This window comes from Idiotropiscis lumnitzeri, chromosome 21, assembly GCF_059441095.1.
Source record: "Idiotropiscis lumnitzeri isolate Australia: NSW breed Sydney's pygmy pipehorse chromosome 21, RoL_Ilum_1.0, whole genome shotgun sequence".
Taxonomy (NCBI): Eukaryota; Metazoa; Chordata; class Actinopteri; order Syngnathiformes; family Syngnathidae; genus Idiotropiscis; species Idiotropiscis lumnitzeri.
The window spans coordinates 8117962-8141346 of record NC_142411.1 but is presented as its reverse complement, the minus strand read 5'-3'; the positions used below and the strand labels follow the sequence as shown (position 1 = coordinate 8141346).

Sequence of the window (23385 nt, the reverse complement as noted above, 5' to 3'; positions counted from 1 at the left end):
GTTGTAATAAGGTCTTAGCGCGATTTTATTTTTCTATCCTTATGAATCAGATATTCGGTGCGTTTTTATTTGGAAATGTAATATTTAGTTAACGTTATCAACGTGTGCGATAACGACAGCAGCCGACATAATACGTCCTTGCCCACGTGACCCGGTAGTTTTTATGCATTCTTTTTGTAATTTCTTTTTACAATTTGAATTGCTATCCTCATTGAATCTCATATTGAGTGACTGTTTTTTATTTATATATTTTCACTTTATTTAATCTTTTTTCACGTTGTGAACTTCTTTTTTTTTTTTATAAAATATCTGTATAACAAATTTGGTCGACGTATCTCCCAACCAATGATCAGTGGACCATATGATCCCGCCCCTCAGATGCAAGCTTGAGTTTGTTTTTTGTTTTTTTTAAGGGTGACTGAATTCAGGTGTCGAAGTGTGATCTGACTTTCTTCACTCCATTTAATCTTAAAGTCGAAAAGACAGCATGAATAGCTTAATAAGATACACTTCTCGATGTCTGCGGTTTGGAGTGGCGAACTCTCTTCCCGGTCGAGCCGAAGGACGTGTCTGGACGGCCTCTACGCGCCTCTTGTGCGCGGCGTCGGACCTCCAGAAAGACCTTGGCGAGATGGTCAAGAAGGACAAGGTGGTGGTTTTTATGAAGGGTACGCCGGATCAGCCCATGTGTGGTTTTAGTAACGCCGTGGTCCAGATTCTGCGAATGCACGGAGTGGACGAGTACGCTGCGTACAACGTGTTGGCGGACGAGCAGCTTCGAGAAGGTCAGTATATTTAGATAGCAGCAACAAGTGATCACCTACAATCAAATTCAACGTTTTTTTTGTTTTGTTTTTGTCCGAAGTTGAATGACTCATCGTTATTTAATGTTGTCGCAGTTTCCTGTTCCACTGTCTATACTACACTGTAGACGTCACGAGTCGTCATCAACGTTCTTGGATAACTCCCCATGCTTAACTCAGTGTGACTTTTATCAGCATTTTGCAGAAACGCCGTAGGGTGTGGTGCTTCGAATCAGTCGTGCAAAAATAATGTAGCCATAGTTAAACTTGCTAAAGTACACTTCACCGTTAATACTATTAATATGTGTACTATAAATATATTTGAGCCTGTAAGAATAATTTTGACCCTGTGTGGTTCATTTAAACCTTAACCGTGTAAATCAGTTAAAAAATCCCCAAGTCAACATGAGATTCATATGATGGGTGAAAACAGTATGTAAACTGACTTAATAGGTTCTAAGCAGCCTGGTTAAAATGAAGTGCGCTACTTTGAAGTAATCAGGAGAACATCTTATCGGTTGAACTGACATTACTGTCTCACATTGTATGTGATTTGACCCTCAGTAAAAATGTAGGTCTGAAATCAGTGTCTTTTTGCTTCCAACAGGGGTCAAAGCGTTCTCCAACTGGCCAACAATCCCTCAAGTCTACTTCAATGGAGAGTTCGTGGGAGGCTGCGACATCCTCCTCCAGATGCACCAAAATGGCGATTTGGTAGAGGAGCTAAAGAAGCTGGGCGTCCAGTCTGCGCTACTGGATGCAGAGAAAGACTCCAAATAGATGGAAGATGAACTTAAATGTGCTTAAAAACAGGGGACACGTTTACTCGGTTGAATCTCACGCGTTGCACACCAAAGACAAAATTGACTCTTCTGACAGACAATAGATGTGATTAAGAGCTGCCACTACTGTCTGTGCTTCTCTGACTTGAAATTCTAAGTTTAGCAACCCACATGAGTATGCTAAACATACATGTTGGATGTCATTAGAGCATCCTGATCAAGACTGCCACCAACACTTTTTTTTACCTTTACCACTGTAGCTTTCACACCTAAAACCTAGACTCCTCAGGATGACTTGACACTATTTTTCAAGTTGGACCAGAACGCAATGACATCGTACGAGGAAACATCAATTTGTTTATACAAAGAAGGGACAATTCTGTCTTTAATCATTGCTTATTTAATTACATGGATATTGCGTAAAATATTTTATAATGTACATGCTTGTGACAATGTGGGTTGCATGACACCAACAACAGTGACTTTTTTTTTCCTACGTAACAAATAGTCACCCTGTTTTTAAGTAAAAATCCGCTGAAAACGCAACAAATAAACCACACCATTTTTTGTGGTCTTCATGAGTAATCACTTGGGTTATTATTTTTTCATATGAAGTCTGTCAGGTAAAAGCCTGGAATCTCTTGACAGTCAATCACTATAGCTTAATTGCTACCCAAGACTTGCATTAATACAACAATGATACATTGTATTATATTGTACATTTATATCATGATCAAATGTATTTTAGTTGTACACTGAGTCACAATTAAAATAAAGCGACAAAATTGTACCCACCTGCATCTGCAAGAAATTCATCATTCATCCAATCAGTATACAAACTTATCAAACGGTTATCTTTCATCCAAAATACTACTAAAAAATATATATTGATGGTCTTCACAGTGAAGATGGTGTAAAGTCAGAGTGTCACGTAGTAACAGTTCAGATTTTCTGCAGGAAGCGCAGCACCAGGTCTCGCAGTGTGGTGCGGAGAGGCTCATTGTTGTCGCACACAATGTGCGTGCCGTCCTCTTCCAGTTGAATCAACGTGTCCTCCGCCTGCAGATGCAGGATGTGTCCGTCTGCCGTCTCCTCCACTTTGACTTCTGTGATGCCATGCTGCAAAGCAAACGTGCACAATTCATTAATGTTATGCTAAATCTTATTTTTGCGGCGCCCAAACCATTCTTCCTTTTTTTTGCCGTGAATTAGCCAAGATAGACTCCATCACATGTACTTAATGTAAAAAAAATAAATAAAAAGGTTAAAAAAATTCTAAAATACACATTTTTATTCTTGTACAATTACACTTAATTTCATAGTACCATTTATTTTCCTTTTACTTTGGCCCAATCCTGCATTGTAACATTTCTACTCCAAGTGAGCTGTAGAAAAAAAAAAATAAAAATCCAACCTTTTGCAGCGTTAAAAGGAAGGCTTCCAGAGGTACCGCCCCACTGAGCAGGGGTTTGGGCGCCTGACCCGCTGGGGGCTCCTCCATCACTCGCTTCCTCTTCTTGGTAGGGGGCGCTGGAGGAGGCTTTGGAACTGACTGGCATTACAAGATTGGAAAATATCTGTACTGCAGTCACGGTACATTTTCACGAAACGTAACATTTTCTTGTTCTACTTTTAATTTCTAATATTAACACTAGTTTTGAATCCACAAAATGTTGTCAAGCTTGATCCGGATGTTATTCATATATTCAGAATATTTTTCATAGCATCAAGTGTCCTCTGCCTGGGATCATAATGCACAAGTTTTGCGATTCATCCTCCAAAAATTAATAAGTAGCTTTCTAACTGGGCAGTGTGTTTGCGTTGACCCTGGCAAAGGTCAGTGACAACGTCGGTATATTTGCACACAAGTGGTGGACTCACCATCAGTGTGTGCTTGTTGTCTTTCGAATGCAACATGGCCGAGACGGTTGCCACGGAGATGCCGGGTTTGATCTCAGAGGGAACCAGGGAGTTGGCCAGCTAGGAACAAAAGCACATGATGACATTTGCCCACCTGTTTACCGACAGGATTTTTAAAACCGTATACCCGTACTAGAGTCTTGACATTTCCTAGCGCCAACTTATGAAAAGCGTATTGATATACACTTTCAAATAGCTGGTTTAGTAGGAAAAGTAGTCCCGCCTTACTGGTGTGTCTCACCTCAGGTAGAATATAGACGCGCTCGTAACGCCGTCTAAAGGGGAGGCTGAGCACGGAGCAGCGCCGGTAAGCCATGGGAGGGGGCTGCAGCTCCAGCATCAGATCGGATCGATGGGACTGGGTCATTGGAGGTTGGGTGTATTGTTCGGGACATACCACGTGGACAGGCTGCAAAGAGAGCGTTGGTGGGATAATAATCGTTAGCTAACATGCCAGTAAAGCAGAAAGCAGTTTTTTTTCCCACTGTGCTAAAATCTAGAGTTGAGTCTTGTTTTTATTGTACAGTATTTGTAAAACGTCACTAAGGTGATGCGGTGTCTTACCTGGACCTCCTTGAGCAGCTTTGAAACTTGGTGGAAGTTAAGACGCGTGTCAATGGGACAGTAAACACACTTCATGGCTAGCGGCTGATAGGGGGCCAAAGCATCCAAGTAGGAGAAGTCAGGTTCTGTCAGCACAAATGAATAACCTTACCATACTGGCACATAGTAATTTTTTATTTATTCTTAAAATCCGTACTGCTTTGGTTCATGGGGTTGTGAAGTTTTGAAGTGCTCCTCACCGGTAAAGATGATAGTGTTCAGGCTGGATTTGCCCCACAGCTCCATGAAGTGGACCACATCCCCGAAACGCAGGGAAGGGTGGCCAGTGAACACCACGCACGGTTGTCGGAAGTCGCTGCTGAAGTCACCGTGAATGCTGGGGTAGTGCTTCAGCTTGTTGCTCTGGATCAACTGAAACAACACAGCAAGGATGTACACGTTAACCATCAGGCATCCACTGGCGGCGCTAAGGGCATTGAGGGGAACATAGGGGGAATGTTATTTTTACAAATTATTAAACAACCTATAGTGATGAAAACAGCTCAAAAACTAACAATATCAAGTATCGTAATGCATAAATTGTCTTTTTTTTCCTGAAAAATGATAGTTTTGGAGAGGCGCGGATTACGCCCGACAATGCTGAAATGCACTTTTTTCCTGGTCTAACGTGTGGTAATTTTGCGACTGTTTAAAATACAAGTTTGGTTGGGATTCTGGAGTCTGAACATCCCAAGTTGTTTTCAAAATCTCTATGGTTACTACACAGAAAGCCACACACGACAAACATCATTATTGTTGTTGTTGAGCACGTACCTCTGCATGGGGGAATGGAGGCTCCGGAAGATACACCTTTGACTGCTTGTTGTGACAGAGCCTAAAATGAAAATGAAAGTGAACTTATGAACAACATAAGTTCGACATACAACTGCTTAAAAAGAAAATATTGTTCAGTTCTCTTCAGCAACATATAGCATGTCAATAGAAAATCATGTCCTCACCACTCAGCAAAGATTTGAGAGAACTCCAGCGAGCTGTTGGCGACAGGGGAGATGAAATAGAAGGGGGTGGTACCCAAGTTGGCACTGTCGATGAACTGGTACAGACACTCAAGCAGGTCATAAATCACCCCAGAAGAATAGCATGGCACAAGCACATTGCCTCCGGCGCGAATCGTCATGGCTGAAAGGCACACGTGACAAACAATGAAAAGGCCATAAGATGCCTCTTTGTTAGCTAGTCGGCAAATTTCAGCCAACCTAGATTGCTGCAGAATTCTCCCAACATGCCATCTGGGTTGGCGGTGGGCATCTGGGTGAGGCCCGTCAGGATGAGAACATCACTGTTCTTCAGGGAACTTTGGTCCATTGGCTGGGAGAAGACAGAAGGAAGAAGATCTGCTTCACTTTTGACCACAGCGGAATGGGAATTTTACTGCCTACCTGCGGGTGTGTGGTGAGGAGAGACGACCCAGACACGTAGGAAACTTTCTCATGATGGGACTGGATGATCCAGTTGGAGCTACCCAATGAGTAGCCCGAGCTTAATGGGGAGATTTGTACAGCTCCAAACAACTCCTGCAAATAAATGAAGAAATAAGTAAATAATGGAAAATTTAGCAACACTTTCAGGAGTTGGTATAAACCTTTGAATACTCAGACTCCTGCCCAGATGAAGTGAGAGAGATACAGCATGAATATAAACAACTGGCTCTGAAGTCAGTGTGCGTGTGTGTGTGTGTGTGTGTGGACAACTTCTTACCACTTTCTGTGAATAACCCACAAGCTGCACTTTGCTGAGGGCAGAGTTGACCTCCTGCATACCGTAGCTTCGTTTCCACGTCCAGACATCAACTGCATCTTTTAGTGGTCCCGGAAGCAACCTTGTAGTTAAAAATCCAAATGGGCAATATGAGTATGAAGAAAAATGAATAACTGGATTTATTTTAAGAACACAAGGAAAATGTTTCCAAGTACAGTAAAAGACATACCAAGATTATTCATCCATGTTCTGTGTTACAATGAGACAATGTGTTTTTTGTCTTGGAGCGGTGGCGGATAAAATAAAATCTGTTTTGAATATTATTGCCCAACTTTGATACCTTTGTATTTCCTTCTTCTTCCAGGAGGTGGCAGACTGAGCTTTGGGAACTCTCTCCATGAACTTCACGAGCTCTTCCATCAGCAGTCTGAACAAACAATAAACTCCATTAATTTAAAATACAAAAACACCCACAGATGTTATTTACATGAGTAACAGAGAAAATAATAATTGGGAGAATATTCAATGGACAAGACTTTTTGGAAGGCGTGGTTGACAAATACTTTTCACGTCACTGCAAGACTATTAAAAAGTCACAAATCTTTCCTTTGACAAGTATGATGTAATGTATTAATGTCTCTTTACCTTCCAATCTGCAGTGTGGGCTCTGTGGCGTACACTGTGCCAGTGAAGCCTGTGTTTTCTGTGATGTAGGGCAGGGCCATCATACAGTGGTAGTTGGATATCAGGATGACATCGATCGTTGACAGATCCAGCAGTTCTCTCTGTTTTTTTCCCCCCCCACAAAAACAGTGATTAGCATTCAAAATGCAGCAAGACCTTAGTACAAAACAATGTCATGTCATAACACCACAGTCAAGGAGCATCTGTCAAAAAAAGACTAAAAAGAGTGCATTCAGATTTTGAATATATTACCTCTGGGAGACAGAACTCTGGCTGTGAGTCCACAAACACCCTGCCTGCACACTCTTTCAGTTCCTAAAAATAAAAGTGCATGAAAGAACAATTAGTCTGAGTCCGAATCCACTAAAATCAGCATCTTGCACCTTTTCTAAATTTATGGTTCCGTCTTTGGCACTCCAGCCTGGTAGCTTTGAGAGTCTTGGGCTGGAAAAAGAAAACATATCTACTGCATACTGTAATTTATAATACAAGTATACTTAAGGGAAAGTTAAATTCTCACAAAATCAGTGGCGAATATAATCAGTACTCACCTGTGCACGAGGGGAAGGGGCAAAAAGTTGAGGACAGACGTGGTGTCCAGTCCACAATCCAGCATGATGGTGGTTGATTTAAATTTGAGTACATTGCAGGGTAATGTGGGGTGGCCAGACAGACAGTACTAATAGAAAGCAATCAGTCGGAAAACAAACATCATCGATTGCCCAGAAAATAAACAAATACAATATGAGTACAGACGTAGCATCTCAACATCCCGTCTTCAGATCTCAAAACATCTGAGTGCTAGTAAGTTAACCATTTGGCTTGTGAATGGCAGAAGGCTGCCTAGTTGCTAAGATAAAAACACCTGCTACGACATGCTAACAACGCAATCCTATACAGTTACTTTGTCAGATAAACACGAAAAATAAATACACTGTGTACACATTACTTACCAATTTCATTTTGGTTCAAATAAATACACAAGAAACATACGAAGGAAAGGAAATTGATGGCTAATACATCAGCTTTCCACCGTTTCTTCTTCGCTAGCTAAATCGGTAGGTTGCACATGGACGCCAAGGACACACAGCGACACCTATCCTGTACCGGAAAAGTGCGTGTACAAGATAAAATACACTTCCGGTGTTGAGTGTTTATGTTTTTCTGACTTTAAAGCCCGTGGTTACGTCAGGTTGCGATGCATTTATTGGATAGCAAGTGAACAACGTAATTAATTAGACATATTATATCCGTCAACATGTAGACGGAGACACGTCTATAATTAGAAACGCGCGCTATGTTTACAACGGTACGGTCAGTACGAGTTTTAAAAACTTTAGAAGAAAGAATCCGATGCTTTAGTCGCGTTACCAAATTTTTCCAACCTGTCAAAACCACTCCCCGGTGACTCACACTTCCAACTGGATCACTTCAAATCATTTGAATGTTTGCGAAATGGATTGCGGAATATTTGCCCAGTAGTCCTCGAGCCGTATTTACCTTCCCAGGTAGGCTGTTATTTTTTATTTTTTTTTTATTTTTGTTACAAGGTCGTCGTCACCTTGCGTTTCTCTCGCTAACCGTTAACTAAACCTATGTGGGTGAAAATAATGGTACGGTATGACATTGACTCGTAAGTAGAGAAAGCCTGGAATGTTTTCATGAAATGTCAGTCAATTATGATTATTTCATGTTTATTATTTATAGCCGAATACTCTACATATAGGGTACTGACTGCCTCGGGTGCTTTCATTATTTGACATGAGAGGCTGACCCAGGACAAGGTTTTCCCTAAGGCTGTCAGTGAGATACAATAAAAGAAAAAAAAAACTCAATAAAATTGATCACCATGAGTGATGTATTTTTTTATTGTTTAACAAATGGCATTTGCATGTTTGTTTGGATTTTTTGTTTTTATTATTTTCATTTGACACAACTCATGTCCCCTTTTTCTCTACAGATCAGACAAGGTGTAAAGTTTAATTTTTCAACTATGGGAAATACCTCTTGTAACAAGCTTGCAATCCCTCCACCCAAGGGCCCAAATGCTGTCGGATGCACTGACATTATGACAGATCACACAGTGCAGGTAAAGCTCAGGATGAGGAAGAACAGCCAGTGTGATTGTTTTTTGTAATCTCCGCATTTGTGTCCACAACAGGGTAGCTTCTTCCGCCTTTACTATCCTTGCCAGAGGATGGACAAAGCAGAGTTGCCTAACTGGATTCCGAACAGAGAATATTTTAACGGACTGGCAGACTTCATGAAAATCAACAGAACTTTCAGTGAAAGAATATTCAGCTGCCTCTTTGGTAATTAACATTTACGTCCTGTTTTTTTTTTTTATTTAGGATAGTCATGTTGCACTCATTCGGACAGATTTTCTATTTTTTTCCGTTTATTATAGTTCATAAGATAAGAACGGGCACTTTATTGTTAGCTTTATTATTGACAAAGAGGAAAAAAGTATGTGCAATTTATTTATTTAACATTTTTGTTTTCCAGGGTCCTTTAAGATTCCAGCCGTCTTGGATGCTCCATTTAAGTCAAATGAAAAATGTCCAGTCGTTATCTTTTCGCATGGTTTGGGGGCCTTCAGGTATTTTCTTTACTTCTTTTTTTTCTAATCCATTGACACATTTAAACATGTACCATTTTGTATGTTTTTTTGTTTTGGTCTGAGGAATAGTCTTGAGGTTTTTTTTTTTCCTCCCCCCCGTTCTTAGGACTTTGTATTCAGCCATATGTACAGAACTCGCCTCTCAGGGCTTCATAGTGGCCTCAGTGGAACACAGGTGAGTGTACACAAAAGACATTTATTTAATCACAATTGCTTACAATAGTGCGGCAAGAGTTGTATGATCCGAAAATTCAAATATTTGTTCCTGCTCTTTTAACTATATTAGTTGATCTAAATACCTGACTGAATTAAAACACCCCTGAGTATCGTGTGTAGGTGTTCCTAATAAAGTAGACGATTTCTCAGTACGAGCTTATTTCTCAAAAATGAGCGAATAAGAAAAGGTGTTGCTATGACAATCCACCCTTGCTCATTTTCCATTATGTTTACTTTGGTTATGAGCCGAAGAAGAATGTGACTGGACAGGATTTAGATGGCATTGCTCAACTGAACTACTAGTTTGCTGGACAAGATTTTCCTGAAGACCGTCAGAGTAGCTTAATTTACTTCATTATTAACTTAAATAAATTCATTTCCTCATATTCATATTAAACTGAATAGCATTGCATTGTGTTGCTTCGAAGCGCTTTCTCTCTGTCTTGTCTCCACCACTCCTTTACTTCAATATAGACCAACGGCAACCAGGATCCAGACCAGTTAGTCAGTGAAGGAAGTTCACAAACCAACCATGCGTATTGTAACTTCTCCCACATGACTTAAATCAGCGATATTTTCATCATGTTGCGAAATATAGGAAACCTATTTTTAGGAGCAGATGCAGTCTACATTGGGTCTGCCTCATGCATATATGTGCCTTCGATCAGCAGGTGATGGGTGAAGCCACAAGAAAGAGGATGTGACCGAGTAACGCTGCCTGTTTGTAGTTGTCACACAGTTGCGGTGCACCGAGGCATTTTTTTTTCTTGTTCTACTTGGATCTCCTGAGTTTCAATTGCAACATTACAGACTACCGAGCACTCTTAAATGCATTTGCCCAAATTAAAAATGCGCCCACAGAGACCAATCTGCCTCAGCCACGTATCATCTACGACTAAAGAGTGAGTTGGACGCAGAGGAAAATTTCTTGAAAACTTCACTTCCAGACACCCTGGTGAGGGAGTGGATGTACTACAGAAGTTTGCAACAAGGGGAGCAAGAATTCCCCCTCAGAAACCAGCAAGTAAGATTGTTTTCTCACTTTAACAACCTTACATGCTTGCACTTATGAAATATAAGTATCTCATCGTTAATCTGAGCTCATACAAGTTTCTCTCTCTCTCTCTGTCTATTATTATTTTTTGCTTTCTTCAAATTGTGTAAGATGTGATACAAAATCTTTTTTCCAGGTTCAACAGAGGGCCGCCGAATGCATCGTTGCACTGGAGAAACTCACGGAAATAAACTCAGGGGTTCCGATGCAAAATGTTTTGCAAACACAGTTTGACTGGAAGACTTTGGCGGTAACTAAAATATTTTTCTTGTGTATTATTTATCTTAAACAAAGCAGCTTTTGGGGTCAATTACGTGATTTTTGGTTGCAGACTATAAATATCGACACTTTGGTTTGAATTGAAAGGCAAATTAAAGCACCAGTTAGGTTTCTACACCTGATAAAAAAAAATGTCCCGCTCAATATAGAACTCCATGGATCTTGGCAGAGTAGCAGTGATGGGGCATTCCTTTGGGGGCGGGACAGCCATAGAAGCTCTCGCCAAAGAGAGAAAATTCAAGTAAGTGTTGATCTTCACATCAATCCATTTTCTATACCGCTTATCCTCACATGGGAAGCTGGAGCTGATGCATCATAACTGCCCCTGAATTAGTAACCACAAGTCGTTGAAATAATGTATATTAAAAAGAAAAAAAAAAATGAGCGTCATCGTTCTCAGACTGGATCTTTGCTAACGGCATTTTACCTCGTTCTCTCTCAGGTGTGCTGTTGCTCTGGATGCCTGGATGTTCCCGTTAAAAGATGAAACCCTCCCTCAAGTGAATCAGCCCATCTTTTTTATCAATTCTGAGAAGTTCCAGTGGGCAGAGAACATTAAACGCATCAAAAAGTTGGACTCGTCAGACATAGAGAGGAAAATGGTAACAATCAGGTACAGCATGAGTAGAAAAGAACATTGACGTAAAATTAGCATCACTTTCTCTTCTGATGGATTTTGTTGCTCCCATTCATTCAGAGGGACCGTGCACCAGTCTTTTCCAGACTTCACCTTTCTGACAGCAGACTTGATCGGCAAGCTGATGAAGCTTAAGGGTGACCTCGACCCAGAAATCGGGATCGACCTTTCAAACAAAGCATCGCTCGCTTTTCTGCAACGGCACCTTGGTAAAACTCATTTTAACCTATAACTATGTTAATTAAAATATGAGTAGTATCTGAAATTGAATTTTATTTTTTTAGGTTTGCAAAAGGACTTCAATCAGTGGGACCCTTTGATTGAAGGGGATGACGAAAACCTCATTCCAGGAACTAATGTCATTTTACTTCAGTCGGCCATCTGACGTGTAACTAAGCAACGGCAAATTCCCGGAGCCGCTGAAACCTCACACTGATCACGAGATGACTCCGGAATGTTAAGCAAAGTAACATTTTCATCTCAGGTGGTTTTAAAAATGGACATTTGGAAATCTCCGCACATAACTGACCACTTTTAAGTATTATTTATATTTGTTCATATTTACGGTGCTAGAATTTTACCCAATTGCTTTTTAAATCAATACATGTCCTGTATTTCAGTTTGTGCATTGTTACTGAAACATGCAAAGTTAAGTGGTGTGTGTGTGAACGTGTGTCATCTATAACTTTAAACATTTTTCATCATGGGCCGAATTTGTGCACCAAATATTGCTTTATCGATCAACAGGACAGAACTATTGACTACATGAACAGAATGTACATGTATAACAATGTAATGTGCCTTCATTCACAGTATGTCAGCCAAGTCTATGAACATATCAAAATTCATTATATCCAAGCATTTATTCACTTAAGTCTATTTTTTGAATAAATAAATAAATCCGGTTCGTAAACCGACATCAACAGTCTTGTTTTTAGTCTTCAGGAAAGTGCAAACAAAGATTTAATAACATTTGGGCCACCCGTAACCTCCAACACCGAAAGAAGAACAAAGAAACTTCAAGAACAAAACAAACTGTCTACGTATTGGCTGTCACTCCTCCGGCTCAGTGTCAGCTGAGCCAACCTTGACGACCACAGACAAGTGAATGAAGTCCAAAAACATCATCTGGGGAAAAAAAAGATGCACATCATGATTGCTGGGGGAAAACGCGATGCTGTTTCTCAAATATTTTCTGTTATGCTCTAGGAAGAAAAAAACATTTTATGCCCATGACTATAAATAAATACTAGACTTTGTCTATAAAACTGTTAGTATAAATACAACTCTTTATAATTAAAGATATTCAACATTATTTCTCTGTAAAGAAAAGTGCAGTTTTGCCTGAAAAAAAATTTGTGCCACTGCCACCTACTGTAGTCAATGTGTAATTGCATGTTTCTGATACTGCAAAAAAAAAAAAGAAAAAAAAACATTGCATACACCAGACAGGAGCCCCTTCACCATTCAGCAGTGCCTACAAATTTGATTTTTTTGGAGGGGATGATTGAACCACAATAGATTTTTTTTTCAACATATTAAAAAGTTCCTCATTGACTTAAAATCTGACATGTTTTGTCAAAATGTCTAATGTAGCAAGAATGACAGCATACTTTATAGAAGCAATTTTTCTGATCACTTACCAAATACCGTCACCATCAAGGGCTAACGAACCCGCATGCACCTCATCATTGGAATCCTTTCGAGAAGGAGAAAAACAATCACTCGATGTTTTGACCACGGAGGGATGGCGCAAAATTGCATTATGATAATTTGTCAGCATTGAAAACAAATTGATTGTTCATTTGATTTTGAATTCCAATGAGTAACAGACAGAACATAATAGTTGAATTGCAAATCTGTCATCTTACCTTGTTGTCCTCCCTGTTCTTCATTTCCTCCTCTTCATTTTGGCCTACAACAGGGAGGACTTCCCATTGTCACATTTTACAAACCAGAACCACGTGGTGACTGTGCCACTCTTTAAATCATGTTACTGTATCTCCTAATACAGAATTGGAAAGCGTATTATTACCGTGCCTGGCCGCCTCATGTTCTTGCACAAGGGTGTGTGTCAAGCGCAAGTTTCTGACAAGACAGATCACCTCCTCAACATCATCCTGAAAAGTAGTCACATCAGTTTATGCGCTAGTCATTTTTGACTAGCATGTTTTTTTTAATTTTTTGAATAGAATGATAGCAACCTACCTTATCTGGACCGAGAGTTGGGAGGGATCCTGCCTCCGTGTCAAATGACAATTCCTTGAACAGCAACAAACCAGAACGATCACCTTGACGAAAACTTGTCATCTCGTCCTCTGCCATCGGGTCACGCTGCAAACGTAACACATCCTTGGCCGTTTGCAAACTGCTCAACAAAGCAAAGTTATCATATTTTCATGGCCATAAGGCGCACTTACAAGTCTTAAATTTTCTGCAAACTGAAGGACATTTTTTGCTGGCAGTCTTTTTAATACAGTGAGGCATCCATTTGTGTTAAATACAGAAATAACACCCATAACTGAGACGGCGCCTTTTAATTCGGTGCGCCTTACGGTCGTGAAAATAGGCTAAGTAGGATTCCCTGTTACCTCGTCCTGTGTGGATGTCTCTTTCGTTTCTGGAATTGGCAATGACTCTTCTGAGGAAGATTCTGTTCATAAAAATAAAAAGCATAAAACCTCTCCAATCAATCATTTAGGTTATATTTCCACATGGTCATGTGACCTGCAACGTGGACGTGAACGTGACACAAAACTTACCAATTACTTGCCCAATAGGAGGCTCAAAAGTAAGCAACAGTTCATTCGAGACCTACAAAAATTATAAATGAGTCTTACTTAATACATGTCTGCTTACGTACAGCACAGGACACATAAAAAAACTATATAAGTGTTCAACCATGAGGTAGTCCTGCATTGCAAGTGTAATGTCAGTATTTGCATATCCAATCTGCCGATTATCATCATCTACCGAATAGCGACCAAGAAGTTTTGCTCTAATAAACTAAACTAGGCTGTGAGATTGTACTGTGACAGAGAAAAATGTTTTCATTCCTCTCATAGGCAATGTTGTCTAGGGCAGGCCAAAATTTGGTTGTGACAATGCGACTCAAGACTCAAGCACAGAATGAGAAGAAAAAAAACAAAAAAAAAACAAACACTGTAGATGTAAACGCAACTCATGTGGAAATTTCGTGTGATGCAAATTACCGTTTCCTCTCCGGACACACTGATGTGACATTGGTTTCTCTCAGCCATTACGCCATCGCTCTGCTCATTTGAATCTGCGACGCAAATGTGATATTAGTTTATTTAATCTGTTCACAGCAGAAAACATGATTTACACATCTTTAAGATTGTTTTAACTTTTTTTTTTTTTTTTTTTTTTTTTTTTAGGTCTTTCAGTTTGACGTTGGTTTTGTAAAATATTTGTGGAGAGTAGTAGCAGTGGTGGAAATACTGCTCTCTACTGGATGACAATCACATGGCATGCCAACCAGCTTCATGGAGCTGTTCACAGTTGAATCCTGCATGTGAGACATTGCGTAGATACCTGTCAGCTCCTTAACAGAATGCATCACATTCTCAGCAACAACACCCTGAAAAGCAACCATACCTAAATTACATTTCTCTAACAAGCAAAACACAAAACTGTGCATATTGAGCACTTACGTCTGTACAGGAAATGCAGCCTATGTGTGACTCGCTGTCAGTGTCAGCAGGAAAATCTGTGTAGGCGATAAAAGACAAAGCCTAAGGACAATAATAAAATGGCACTTTTCATGTATTCTATTATCTGGAGCAGACAAGAACAAACCTGAATATGTTTTCACTTCAATTAATGCCAATGTCTTGTCCTCAGTTGTGACGTCGTTCTAAAAAGAGAACAGATTCTTACATGAGCAATTGACCTTTGCAAGAGTAGGGGGGGGGGGGCAACATTACAGGAAATTTGCAGAGCTGGGCAGTCCGTCCCAGGGGCAGAACGGCCGAACGCCCGTTTTTGGGGCGGGGGGGGGGGGGCGACAAATAAAAAAAAATTAACAAAGGCTGAAGGGGTCGGGGGGGGCGATAATTTTTATGAATAAAGCCGGGGGGGGGGGGGGGGGGGTCGAGGCCATAACGGTACAGAGATTGCAGGCGGACGGCGGAGATCTGACCGGCAAAAAAAAGGGTCAAGTGCCCAGCTCTCTAAATGTGTGTATAAAAAAATAAAATAAAAATTAATAAAAAAACATTTTTGTGTTGTACCAGTTCAGAAGCTTCGGAGATGTCAACAGCTGCATCGTGAGAAACCTCGTAGTTGGTGACAGCATCTCGAACGACCTTTGAGAGAAACGAGAAAAAAAAGCGGAAATGTTCGTACCTCGTACTTCTAAAACTTGAACTGAAAAGTTGCCAGTAAAATATTCTTTAGATACCGTGTGTAGTGACCCTTTTCCCTATCAAACGGGTCACTATGGTTACTACTGGCCTGGGTTGGTTTGACGCGTGTCCGTTCCGCTTTTTCCAAAGTAAAGTCATCCAATTGTCCGTCAAGTCAGCTCACACCATTCATTCCACCTTGTCACGGTCACGGTCTAAAACTTTTTGCCTCCCCAATAGTAACCACCTGGGTCTTGTTAGCCCATTGATTAAATAGCCCTGTGGCCAATGGATACCACACTGCACCCAAGTGGTGGGAGGTTTAAAGCAAACATACCTTAACGTAAAAATGGCTCTTACACCGTGCAAATACAAACCGTGTACTTGTACAAAGCATAGAGAATTTACCATTTTCACATTTGTCCCTCTCGTAACTGGATCTGAATCTGCAACCTTGTTGTCGTCAGTAGAAACATTTGGATCTGGAAAAAAAAGAAATTGTAAAACAATAATCACTTTTTATAGCCCTGACATCCATCCCGGGCTTGACATTAACTTTGTTGCTCACCAGCCACTGTGGCGAGAAGTTTCCACTTAAAATACAAACATCCCCTTTCTTTTTTGGCTGTAGGTGGTGTGGTCCAATTATAGAACACGACCCACCAAAGTCGCAAATGAGAGTGACGTCGTCACCTGCCATTGATTAAATTCATAATGTCAAAGTTAATGTCAAGCCCTGCACACGTTATACAAAAATCTCAACGACTTACCATCAGAAGTGGTCCTGACAACGGAGCAGTCGCTTACATCGTGGCTTTCCACCACTTCAAATGGAGACAATGGAATCCCAGACTCATCTGTGATCTCCTGAATGATCTCAGCTGGTGGAGATTTTAGCTCATCTGACAAAGATGTGTCCACCACAGAGGTAGCTTCCTCATCAAATTCTTGACCACCCCCTATGTTCTCTTCCATATTTTGTTCTTGTATTCCACTATCAGTCTGTGAAACATTGGCTTCAATGTGAGGAATCAAAACAGCGGGGACCGTTCTTACCCCTTCACATGTTTCACTTAGGCTTTCAGACAAACACCTCTCTTCTGGTGGGGACTCGGTTGAAAGAATTGAAGCGTGAAGACAATCCAGAGGGTTCTGGATAACCTTTGGAGTACTTGTAAGCGCACTATGCAGGTCAGCAACATTATGATCCATCCCAACGTGATCATCCGGAAGAGCTGGTCGGACGTCCGGTTCATTTTCCGGTGTGGAAGTCACCCACCAGATTTCCATAGTCTCATTTATCTTCTGACCTTCACACTCCAACTGAACAAGGTACATGTTTTTTCCATCTTCTCTAGAACGTTTGGTGACGGTCATCTGCAACAATTTGTTTTCGGTAATTGAAGCTAATTCATCGAAAGCCCTGTCACACCAGGAGCCTTGAGACTCGTCAAAACCGTCAAGCTTACACAAAAAGGCCTGTAAATCAGGTTGGAACACGTCAGGGGGGATTTCCCGCACATCCGTCCCGGTAACTTTCGCAGCGTTTCCATAGTCCACAAACAGAACTGACAACTCATCTTCATCTTTACTCAGCACTTCAGCACGGCACCAAACCTGCTCCTCTGCGAAAAACGCAACGCATGGCATGCCAGGTGACAGTGCGCTGATGGGGACGCGTGTATAAGAAGCTGCATTTCCCATTTCAGAGAGACTTTCAGATATTTTATCAAGTGCCACAGAGTCAGCAGGTTGGCACCAAAATGAATGAGCTCCACAAAAAGCTGAGATGTAAACATCTAGCTGTTGTCCTTCTTTAAATTCTAAATGGTGGTAATTGAGAGAAGAGAAATTCTGGGATGTTTCCGAGTCCACTGTTTGTTCGGCGTCAGGTGGGATTTTAGAAGATGCTACCGGTGCTTTACATGTGACCAGCACACCATTATCCTCCAGAGTGACTTTCCACATCAATTCCAACTGCTGCACAAATTGACACGTCAGCATTTTGTCCGCGTTTGAGCCGATCTCTCTTCTCAGAGTGGACGCCGCTTCCGGATCAAGTGGCTCAAGAGATTCCGCTTCACTTAGCATGCAGTGTATGCTGTATCTTGGCAACTGCAAAAAAGACTGATTGAGTTTAGCTAGCTTGGAAAATGGTAACTGCGCTGTGTTGCCAAAATCAACAAACTCTACAAGGGCCATCGAGCTCGAGAGCACTTCTTTTACAGCTGCCCGGTACCATGAGGAATCGTCAGGAAACTCTGCTTCGACGAGGTCGCCCGCATCTACGTTTGTGATGCTGATTTTGGGAGTGGCTCGTGGGTCGTTGAGCTTGTCAACTAGGGAGAGTATTTCATCTTCTTCTCTGACAAGCTGCACATAGAAACTTGATGGGCTGTTGTAATGTGAAACATAAACATCCGCTTCCATATCCAATGAGATTACATTTTTGGGCAAGTCTTCGAGTTTCGGATAATTGGCTTGAGGGAGCACATGGCCAAGTTCTTCACCAGATGATTTAGAATCCAATTTTGAGTTGCCTGTGACTGTGGGATGTTCTATTCTTTCGGTTTGACCAATTTGCTTGCTTTGCTGCTGCCGTTGACGAGGTGGTTGGTAGAGTTCTTGTGCGGTTTTAACCTTCTGTTCGTTTTGCAAATTACGCCTTGAAGGTTGTCTCGCCTGATGAGCTGGTTTTGAGCCAGGTGCACCGTTTTTGTGGACGACTTGAGCAGAGACAGACCTTGCTTCTTTTTCCCCGTTTGTATTCTCGCAAGCTTTCCGCCACGGGTGAAGATCTCGACCATCCGTCTGCACCTGGGGCTGAAACATTTTCTTCAACTTTGAATTGATTAGAGTATTTTTGTGGTAAAGTTCAACCAGGAGACTCCCATTGGGTTCTTTGGCTATAACCAGCGCTCGGAATTTACAGTCCATTACTGATGTTTGAAACCAGTTATTCACCTCACTGGCAACATCTATTGGGACATCAGCGAGACGGCACATGACTGCTTGCATGGGGACAGACATAATGTCATGGGCCTCTTTGGGTACTGGAAGCAAGTCAGATCTGTCCACTTCCGCTGTATCGCCGTAATCAACAAAGAAAACCCGGATTGATGGTTGCGTGGCCTTGATTTGTGCCCTGTACCACATCCCATCTGTGTATTTTGCAAAGCACAATTTCTGGAATAATGTTGGGGGCTTCACATTGCCAAGCTGCTGGCAGAGATCGCTAATCTTCTTATTGAGGTCCTTCAGCCCGTCCGCATTCCTCTCAAGTTGGCAGTAGAACTGACTAACACGGTTTACACACGTGACCGTGACTTGTTCTTCAGTTCCAATTTTGATATCTGTTGAGAATGTGTCCAGGCGGAACGATGGTTCAGGGACTGTCGTGCCAGGTTCTGCCAAAATGGTGCAGATGCTCTCAAAGGGAGTTTCCAGATCCACAATGTTGAGAATTAGTTTCTCTTCATTGTACATGACGGCATATATTGTGCACTTTAAAGTAATAAAGTTGGCGGCAGCAGTTTTCACGAAGTTCAGAAACTTTTCCTCTCCATTTTTATTCCAGTCATGGACTGCTGACATGAACTTGAGAGGGTTGTACAGACTGCACCGAAAGGCTTGACTGGGCAGATCAAGAAAATCACGGCTGATGTGCCTTAGCTCGTGGCGCGAGATCATCCTTGTGTGACCGTAGTCAACAAAAAGAACAGACACATGAGTTGTTTTGTGTTCGCGGATTACAAGACCTCTGTACCAAAAGCCATTGTCAGGGTGTCGAGCAACACAAACAGCTTCGGTGAGAGGCTCATAAATGGTGTCTGCGTAATGTGCCTGCATGTCATGCATCATCATTTTCAGCTTTGTAAAGTTTTGAGCGAGTTGACACCAAAAATTATTTGCGCTCTCAATGCACGTCACCTCGACCTCGAGGACACTACCAACAGAAAACATATTTTCCTGGAACTTCATCATTTGTAACCGTTTGCTTGAGAGCTCAACGTTATTCCGGGTTGGAAAAGAAACCGGACGGTTTCTGTTTACACCTGAGAATCCAGATTCAGAATGTTCAGTGGAGATTTGGGATGTTTTTTTAATCTCATTGCATTTGGCAAGGCCAAAAGCACACAGCAGTTTTCCAATATCTCGTTCTCCTTGTGACCCGGGACCTGTCAGTTTTACGACATACGTGCTTTTCTGCTTTTCCATCACGTGTACATTAAGCAATTTGCCTGTGGTCATTTTGATGAAAAACTCAATGGCGGAGTCACTCCATCTGAGATCTTTTGGCCTGATGTCTGCCAAGGAACATTTCAGAGCAAGGTGTGGTATTTCTTTCAACCCATCAGGAAGAGTTCTGATGTCATTCTCATCAACCTCCTCTGTGTCTCCGTAATCCACGAAGAACACCTTGATTTTCGTTTTGCCAACTTCTGACACAATAGCTCTGTAGAAATCCCCATCAGCTGCTTTGACTGCACAGTAGGCACCAGGGGTATGTGTTTCCATCTCACATTTACTCTCTGAGCATTTGTACAAATCGAAAATACCACCCATTAGTTTATCAAGCTTGCTTTCATGGTTTTTTGTTTGGATCCAAAACTCGGTGGGGTCGGTTACGTGAGACACACATGCCGCATGGGAAGAGCCGGGTAATATGTCCTCAACTGGAAACATGCTAACTCTCTCCACCTTTGTTTCAACTACCACAGGCTGCTCTGTAGGTATCATAATTCCTTCATCAATTTGAAACTGGGGAGGATGTTGTTGGCTGCTGTAAGCCATGTCTCCAAATGCATCACCAAGTTTTTCTTCACACTCCAGCAGAGAGTTCTCCCTGGAACAAAACACGTTGTTGAGGTTTGTATTTTCACTATACAGCGTAACATAGTAAACACCCTCTGAGATGCTTTGGTACTGGAATTTGGCAGTGAGAGTCTTGTGCAAGAGTAGGGATTTGAGATAGTTAATCTGCGCGCTCGTCCAGCCAACCCCCTTGTCAAAAATTCCATGGAGTGAGCATACATAAGTCATAACAGGCATTTTGAAGAACTCTGGAGCCAGCGATCTTATATTTTCCATTTGAACCAGTTGTTTGATGCCATAGTCAACATTTAGTACTTCCGCCAACTGGCTTGCTGGAAATACCTGTTGCAGAATAGAGCGGTACCAATTGCCATCTTTTCCTCTTGCAGCACAAGGGAATCCGATCATTCCAGGATCTACACTGCAACTGACCGCTCTGCCCCTACAGCGCTGTGTAATTTTCTCTGAGAGTTCCATCAACTCTTGAGAAAATACCTTCAGCTGGCAGAAAATACGCTGTGGATTGGTCACTTCGGTGACTACAACACTCTCCATTGCTCCTGCAGGCAGCTTTGGAACCATGTATAGATCCTTATTGTGTAGTTGCTCAATTTCGCCCATGGAGATTTGATGAAACTTTTCAACTTCTGTTTTATACTCAGGTGACAGAACAAAATCCAGGAATATGTTTGGCTCTAGTTTCTTTGCTAATCCCATTTCAAGCATTTGTCTGGTTATGTATGGTATGTCCAGAAGAACTTTTCTTTGATTTACTATAACATCTTGCACATGTGCTTTTACCGTCTTTCCTCGAAGAGTCTGCATGAATTCAAGTGCAAATGGTGACCATCTATTTTCTTGAGAGTGAGGCCATACATTGGCAAGCACACAAAGCTCCACTTCAGGGGATAGATTAAAGTGATCTCTCCGACCCCAAGCCAATAACTTGGTGGTAGTGTGACATTTGATGCCTTTGTCAATGAGCAAGACTTTGCAGTTGGATCCATTTCTTGTGATTATGCAGGACCTATACCATATACCTTCGATTTGAACTAAGCACAAATCACCAGACTTTCCTTCAAACTCCTGAAATACATTCTCGGGAGACTGGATACTTTTGGCCAGGGATTGATAATCCCTGGCCCTAGCCTGGTCAAAATTGCTCCAGAATTCTATGACGGTACAAAGGGGATATGAGTCAACTTTGGTAATCAGGATTGTTACATTAGAGCCTTGTGTCGGAAGTCCAGGGATGGATGACATCGCAGCAGTTTCACTCGCTCAACCAGTCCGTGAGTTGTCACTTTCAATCTCTGGAATAACCTGGAAGATATAAATTAACATACTGGAAGATATTAAATACGAAAATGAGGTGAGGCTGCGGGGCATTTTCTCCAAAACAAACGATAAAACTGACAATGCAAGCTTGTTTCAGTTTCCTGAATAAAAAAATATATGGGGTTCTTTAGTAAAAGAAGAAAATGAGCCTGGTTGTCATTTATTATATTAAAAATATTGTATTAAAAATAAAATTTATTTTTTGTTGCGGCGAAATGTTGAAAAGAAAAGGGGATACACAAACCTATTTTTCCTTAAATTCAGCACTGTATTTGAATGTTAACACACAATTTCCACATTTTCTTTTTATTTAGTAAAAGAGAAAACAGTTGTGTTGATAAGTTTGATTAAAATTGCAGAAACGGTAAGACATCGACCGTTCTTTTAAGAAAACAGGAAGGCTCTGGAAAATACATTTAATTTTAAATGGGTTTTCAAATTGAACTTTCAGGCATTTCAGATCACCACATTCATAAAACAAAACATGGCAAAAAAAGACAATAGTGAGTGGTCCCTGTACTCATCTGTCATATTTAAAACAAACGAAAAAATTGCAGAACTCATCGGCATGTTTGTGTGGACTCTACTCAATAATGCACCGGATATTGAGAGCCGATCTCAATTTATTTTTCGCTTTTGCGGGGTGCGAGTAATTATTTCCCCCTCAACGTGCCGCGGCCTTGTGGGAGCAAGAATACTTTAGCATCGCGTCTCAACGAGCACAAATGTGACAAATTACGCCTGCGAGCGCACTCTGACATTTCACAAATAAGGGCTTCAGTGAATTTTCCAAGCACTTGAAAAAAGTTTTGTCGTTATTTTAAACACAATATCTCACCTTTTGTTGTTCTTTAGGCGATGACGCAGATTTTCGTGCCGAAAATGGCGTCGATTGTTTCGCCCAATGAGTTTCCGCCCAATTCCAAGTAGCTGCTAATTCGCTAAATTAATAAGCATCCTTCAAACGGTCGCTAATACAACCTGTTAAATTTTATTTTAGGCCTGATATTTTTACTGCCGTGCACCGTTGCTGGAAAGTAAGTAGAGATCAACTTTAGGCTGTCTAAAACTAGCAAATGACGACCGTTGTTGGCGAAGCCTGCCATAGTAAAAGACACGCCTACTTTTCTTCGACCCGGAAATTAACATTCTCTACTGTGGCTGATTCCATCCACCCGTCCATTTTCTCATTCCGTCGAATGGTCACGAATCTTATCAATATAAATTGCCATTCACAAAATTTTCACATAATTTGTTTTGATAACTTGGCCCAAAAATAAAAAAATGTATACCACATAATTTCCCTATGTTATTAACGTACATTTTTATACTGAGGAGGGTGTACAGCATACAATACAGCATTGCAGCAAGCTGTCAGGTCAGGTCTCCTTCATTTGTTATCAGTCAGGATCTAATTTGTTGTTATATTGTATATATGTGTTTGTTTATATATATATATATATATATATATATATATATATATATATATATATATATATATATATATATATATATATAATATACATACATACATATGTTTATTTGTTT

General features: G+C 41.1%; 4 protein-coding genes across 4 annotated transcripts; 2 read left to right on the top strand and 2 right to left on the bottom strand.

Moving 5' to 3' along the window:
• The first annotated feature begins 284 nt into the window (after positions 1-284).
• glrx5 (glutaredoxin 5 homolog (S. cerevisiae)) lies at positions 285-2375 on the top strand. The gene is made up of 2 exons (XM_088285798.1): positions 285-785; positions 1411-2375. Exons 1-2 carry the CDS (start codon positions 488-490, stop codon positions 1581-1583), a joined length of 471 nt encoding a protein of 156 aa, XP_088141924.1. The 5' UTR covers positions 285-487; the 3' UTR covers positions 1584-2375.
• Positions 1833-7636, bottom strand: ints9 (integrator complex subunit 9). The gene is made up of 17 exons (XM_088285796.1): positions 7465-7636; positions 7063-7190; positions 6895-6955; positions 6764-6826; positions 6473-6612; positions 6168-6254; positions 5828-5948; positions 5509-5643; positions 5326-5437; positions 5068-5248; positions 4883-4943; positions 4309-4480; positions 4070-4194; positions 3747-3914; positions 3467-3565; positions 3000-3137; positions 1833-2704 (listed from the first exon to the last, which is right to left on the bottom strand). The coding sequence occupies exons 1-17, from the start codon at positions 7471-7473 to the stop codon at positions 2528-2530; spliced, it is 1977 nt and encodes a 658-aa protein (XP_088141922.1). The 5' UTR covers positions 7474-7636; the 3' UTR covers positions 1833-2527.
• A 16-nt stretch (positions 7637-7652) lies between these two features.
• On the top strand, positions 7653-12234 carry pla2g7 (phospholipase A2, group VII (platelet-activating factor acetylhydrolase, plasma)). Its single transcript, XM_088285797.1, has 11 exons — positions 7653-8019; positions 8472-8600; positions 8673-8823; positions 9017-9110; positions 9238-9306; positions 10209-10371; positions 10538-10651; positions 10830-10921; positions 11123-11293; positions 11378-11526; positions 11602-12234. The coding sequence occupies exons 2-11, from the start codon at positions 8505-8507 to the stop codon at positions 11700-11702; spliced, it is 1200 nt and encodes a 399-aa protein (XP_088141923.1). The 5' UTR covers positions 7653-8019; positions 8472-8504; the 3' UTR covers positions 11703-12234.
• Positions 12011-22992, bottom strand: tdrd6a (tudor domain containing 6a). The gene is made up of 15 exons (XM_088285795.1): positions 22676-22992; positions 16455-21822; positions 16093-16166; positions 15571-15645; positions 15137-15194; positions 14992-15047; positions 14873-14918; positions 14530-14603; positions 14080-14131; positions 13909-13970; positions 13526-13651; positions 13353-13437; positions 13189-13232; positions 12961-13016; positions 12011-12445 (listed from the first exon to the last, which is right to left on the bottom strand). Coding segments are annotated over exons 2-15 (6117 nt in total). The 5' UTR covers positions 21763-21822; positions 22676-22992; the 3' UTR covers positions 12011-12444.
• Positions 22993-23385: the final 393 nt, after the last annotated feature.

What these genes read in the sequence shown, in the direction of transcription:
- ints9 (XM_088285796.1), bottom strand. An exon ending in CTCCATTCCCCCATGCAGAG is followed by an intron (nt 4,481 to 4,882) that starts GTACGTGCTCAA and finishes GTGTTGTTTCAG; the next exon opens with TTGATCCAGAGCAACAAGCT. An exon ending in AGCTGCTCAAGGAGGTCCAG is followed by an intron (nt 3,915 to 4,069) that starts GTAAGACACCGC and finishes CTCTCTTTGCAG; the next exon opens with CCTGTCCACGTGGTATGTCC.
- tdrd6a (XM_088285795.1), bottom strand. Translation starts at nt 21,762, where the DNA reads ATGTCATCCATCCCTGGACTTCCGACACAAGGCTCTAATGTAACAATC. An exon ending in TCTCCGAAGCTTCTGAACTG is followed by an intron (nt 15,195 to 15,570) that starts GTACAACACAAA and finishes TTCTCTTTTTAG; the next exon opens with AACGACGTCACAACTGAGGA. An exon ending in TTCTGTTAAGGAGCTGACAG is followed by an intron (nt 14,604 to 14,872) that starts GTATCTACGCAA and finishes TTTGCGTCGCAG; the next exon opens with ATTCAAATGAGCAGAGCGAT.
- glrx5 (XM_088285798.1), top strand. Translation starts at nt 488, where the DNA reads ATGAATAGCTTAATAAGATACACTTCTCGATGTCTGCGGTTTGGAGTG. An exon ending in GGACGAGCAGCTTCGAGAAG is followed by an intron (nt 786 to 1,410) that starts GTCAGTATATTT and finishes TGCTTCCAACAG; the next exon opens with GGGTCAAAGCGTTCTCCAAC.
- pla2g7 (XM_088285797.1), top strand. Translation starts at nt 8,505, where the DNA reads ATGGGAAATACCTCTTGTAACAAGCTTGCAATCCCTCCACCCAAGGGC. An exon ending in TGACAGATCACACAGTGCAG is followed by an intron (nt 8,601 to 8,672) that starts GTAAAGCTCAGG and finishes TGTCCACAACAG; the next exon opens with GGTAGCTTCTTCCGCCTTTA. An exon ending in GTGGCCTCAGTGGAACACAG is followed by an intron (nt 9,307 to 10,208) that starts GTGAGTGTACAC and finishes ATGCGCCCACAG; the next exon opens with AGACCAATCTGCCTCAGCCA.